Source organism: Dysidea avara, chromosome 14, assembly GCF_963678975.1.
Source record: "Dysidea avara chromosome 14, odDysAvar1.4, whole genome shotgun sequence".
NCBI classification, from domain to species: Eukaryota; Metazoa; Porifera; class Demospongiae; order Dictyoceratida; family Dysideidae; genus Dysidea; species Dysidea avara.
In genome coordinates this window covers 11,249,995-11,254,279 of record NC_089285.1, presented here as the reverse complement: position 1 = coordinate 11,254,279, position 4,285 = coordinate 11,249,995, and the positions used below count along the sequence as shown (strand labels likewise).

Here is a 4,285-nt window from a genome sequence, read left to right as displayed (position 1 = left end):
AACGATACTCTTGATGCAATGTACATGAAGCGCAATGTGATGTCAGGAAAAGTCCCAAAAAGAGTGCCGACCGATCCAGTTACAGTTCCTGCCCAAACAAAAATCTGCAGAAGGTGTGGGAAAACATCTATACCCCACCCTACCAGCAAACTGATAGTGACATACCAGACGATGACCCATACGCTGACACTGTTTTCCTTAGTGCTGATGTAGTTTAAGTCGATGCTGTAAACAAAACTAATTCTTCCCAGTGGAATATCAGTTACAGTTGGAGTACATGCAGTTTTGTTTAAAGTGGATACTGGAGCAGAGGTAACAGCTTTTTCAGAGAAGACATACCATCTTTTCCATGATTCGGTACCACGGCTTCAGAAATCCACACACATTTCGGGGAGCTAATCGTGCTCCTCTGGATGTGTTAGGTGAAGCTCAAATGAAGCTTTCTTACAATGCCAAGTCTACTACACAGCAAGTATTTGTTGTTCGAGACCTACAACATAACCTTTTGGGGCTACCAGCTATTAGAGACCTAGGGATAATCACAGGCATCACTCAGCATTCTTGATCAGTACCCAGCCCTTTTTACTGGTTTGGGCACCTTCAATGGAGAGTATACCATCAAACTTAAGCCTGTTGCAAAGCCTTTCTCTTTACCCCAAGAAATGTGCCGATTCCCCTTCGGGAAAAAGTAAAACAAGAACTACAACGAATGGAGGGCATAGGAGTGATATCCAGAGTGAATGATCCAACACCATGGTGTGCTGCTATGGTGGTAGTACCCAAACCCACAGGATCAGTCCGTATATGTGTCGATTTGAAACCGCTGAGCGAAAATGTCATGAGGGAAGTACACCCCATGCCAAAAGTTGATGTAACAATGGCCTAGTTGAATGGTGCCAAAGTAGGACGGTTCTGCTTCAATAAACTTCCCTTTGGAATCACCATCGCTCCTGAACACTTCCAGCGTCGCATGAGTGAGATACTAGATGGCCTTTCAGGAGTTGTGTGTCATGTGGATGATGTGTTGGTGTCAGGGAAAGACCAAGAGGAGCATGATAGTCGTCTCAATTCAGTTTTACAAAAGATCCAAGCAGCTGGACTCACACTTAACAGAGGTAAATGTCAATTTTCCTGTTCTAAAATTGTATTCCTTGGTCATGTCATAGATGCCAACGGTATATCCCCCGACCCCCAAAAGACAGAGGCTATTAGAAAGATGAAACCTCCCAGAACTGAGGAGATTTATGGGTATGATTAATCAACTCAACAAATTCTCACCCCATATAGCCCAGCTTAGCCAACCTCTCCGAGAACTGTTGAAATCGAATACTACTTGGATGTGGACTTCAAGCCATGATGAAGCTTTCCGTAAACTGAAAGATGAAGTCTCCTCATCACGGGTTCTGGCTCATTATGACCTTGATGCTGAGACAAAGATCAGTGCCGATGCCTCGTCACATGGACTGGGAGCTGTGCTCTTACAGCAACAAGACAATCGTGAGTGGAAACCAGTGGCATTTGCCTCATGTAGCCTCAGTGACAATGAAAGCCATTATGCACAGATCGAAAAGGAGGCATTAGCCCTAGTTTGGTCCTGTGAGAAGTTTGCTGATTATGTGCTGGGGAAGCCATTTCTCTTTGAAACTGATCACAAGCCGCTAGTACCACTACTAGGCAACAAATGGCTAGATTCCCTTCCACCAAGAGTCTTCCGTTTACGACTCATGAGATTTCAATATTCAATTACTCATGTGCCAGGGAAAACACTGTATATGGCAGACATTCTTTCGAGAGCACCAGTAAATGCAGTGACACAAGAACTTACATCTGATACTGAGAGGTTTATGCAATCTGTCATTTCAGCCTTGCCAGCTACAAAGGATTACCTGGATAGCTAAACAAGTATTGGCAGGTTCGTGCTAACCTTACTGTGAATGAAAATCTCCTATTATTTGGCTCAAGAATCGTTGTACCTGCAGCCATGAAAACTGAGACACTAAGAAAGATCCATACGGGCAAGACTTTCAGAGATGCAGATCCAGAGTAATAATTGCAGTTTGGTGGCCAGGAATTATCAAAGCACTTGAAAATTTTATCAAAGCATGTCCAGAATGCCAACAAACAATTCCGTCACAGAGAGAACCACTCCTAAGTACCCCACTGCCAAACCATCCCTGGGAAAAAGTTGCAATGGATTTATTTGACATGAAAGGAAAAAATACTATTCATGATTTGTTGAGGTTCAACAGCTACATACAGTCCACAACAATGTCCAGTGTCATTTCCTTTCTCAAGCCAATCTTTGCTAGATATGGCATCCCGTCTACACTAATCAGTGATAATGGGCAACAATTTTTTATTAGTTTTTTTTATTAGTAGTACTTTACAGTGACCAGCACTGAAGGTCTGACAGCAACATGTGCTGCAGCCTTTGGATTACCTAACCTAACAAGAACTGGAGACTTTAAATGATTACTTAACCTAGCTAATAATAAGGTGAAACAGAAAAGGGCCAAAGAAAGGAAAAAAATCCCTCCTATCCCAGGATTTGAACTGCAGGCCACCCAATGTCTAGTCGAGCGCCACACTCAGTCTCCTCCAGGAGGGACGGATTTTCTTCCTTTAAACCTAAGTATTTATTATTAGTAGTACTTTACAGTGACCAGCACTGAAGGTCTTGCCTCAGTGGAAATGAAACAGTTTGCTGAAGCCTATGGATTTGACCATGTCACCACGAGCCCGTACTACCCACAAGCCAATGGTCAAGCAGAGCGTACAGTTCGTACTATTAAAAGTCTACTTACAAATGCAAAAGATCCTTACATGGCGCTGCTAAGTTACCATGCTACTCCATTGCAATGGTGCAATCTTAGTCCAGCAGAGTTGTTGCAAGGCCGTCAGATCAGAACAGATCTCCCACAACCGAAACCACAGTGGAATCATACTCAGCACCTCAATGAATTGCACAGCAAATACAAATCTGATCAGAGTAAATACTACAATAACCGACACCGCATCAAATCACTGCCCCAATTACCAGATGACACCCCTGTGTGGGTTCAGACAGAGAATTCCCAGGTGCATGGAACTATTGTTCACCAAGCAGCCACTCCCCGATCCTATATAGTGTCAACTCCCAGTGGACAGTTGAGAAGGAATCGTATAAATTTGCGACCTAGACTTGGAAGAAAGATGGTGGAGGGAATGAACAGAATACCTGAGACTAGTGTACAAGAACCAGCAAATAGAGTGGAGGAATCACAGGACAGAGTTGTTGCCCGAAGCCAGTCAGGAGTGATGATTAGAGCCCCTGATCGATTAAGATTTTAAGAGGGGAGATGTGACAGACTGTGTAATATGTTATGTAATATAAGATTACGTATATATCCTGTGATGTACACATGTGAGTGTGCTTTAATAAGAGTTTAGTTGGTTTGTTAACGAAACGTGTATACTTGTATCCTTCGTGATCATGGTAATGTTTCTTTTGATGCGGTATGCATGGGTTCACCAGTCATAATAATGTTACAAAAAAAGTAAGCAAACAAGTTCTTGGACTGAATTAGGGATTAAATGTTCACTAGTGTATCTGCAGGTGTAGGCGATCTCCCTTGTTTCCTTACTTTTTTTTCTATGATTCCTAATCAAACTTAAAATTTCTAATTTTTCCTTTAACTTGTTCTTTTAGACCTTTCATTGAATTACTCAAATACAGACAAATATACACCTTACGTGTACCTTTGGGATACGTACATGCATGTATATATCCAAAGTCTTAAATGGAGGAGTAGATATCCTTCAAGTCTTTAATTGTTTGAGGTTGAAGCCTCATGCCTTTCGTCAGGACAATTGTTTTCAATATGTCCTCATTCTTTATTGTCTGAGAAAAAACTACAGGTTTGCCGTTGTCCCTTCCTTTACATTGCACAGTGATGAAGTCTCCATGGTTGACATTAACACTTCTCTTTAGCCTCTATAAATAACAAAGATGGATAGTTTAAAGTGTTGGTAATTCATTAAACATATACTGTACCTTAGTTGTTTTCTTTTTAAGACTTGCAAATTGTTTTTCAAACTGTCTCATATTCTTCAACTATTTTCTTCCATTCATTTCATATTCACTCAATGCTGTGACTGGCACATCTTCATCAATTTAGTACGTAATGCTGGTGAATCGACAAATTTCAGGATTTTCGTGGTTTTATTTTCGAGGATCGGTCATTTTTCACTGAGGTATTCTATTAGAAAGCATATAGCTAACCTTAATAATTGTTAATTTTCAAGG

General features: G+C 41.3%; 1 protein-coding gene across 1 annotated transcript; it reads left to right on the top strand.

Moving 5' to 3' along the window:
- Positions 1-2,691: 2,691 nt before the first annotated feature.
- LOC136244099 (uncharacterized) lies at positions 2,692-3,330 on the top strand. Its single transcript, XM_066035617.1, has one exon. The coding sequence runs from the start codon at positions 2,692-2,694 to the stop codon at positions 3,328-3,330; it is 639 nt and encodes a 212-aa protein (XP_065891689.1).
- Positions 3,331-4,285: the final 955 nt, after the last annotated feature.

Bases quoted from the DNA above. Each gene is read 5' to 3' on its own strand.
- LOC136244099 (XM_066035617.1), top strand. From the start codon at position 2,692: ATGAAACAGTTTGCTGAAGCCTATGGATTTGACCATGTCACCACGAGC.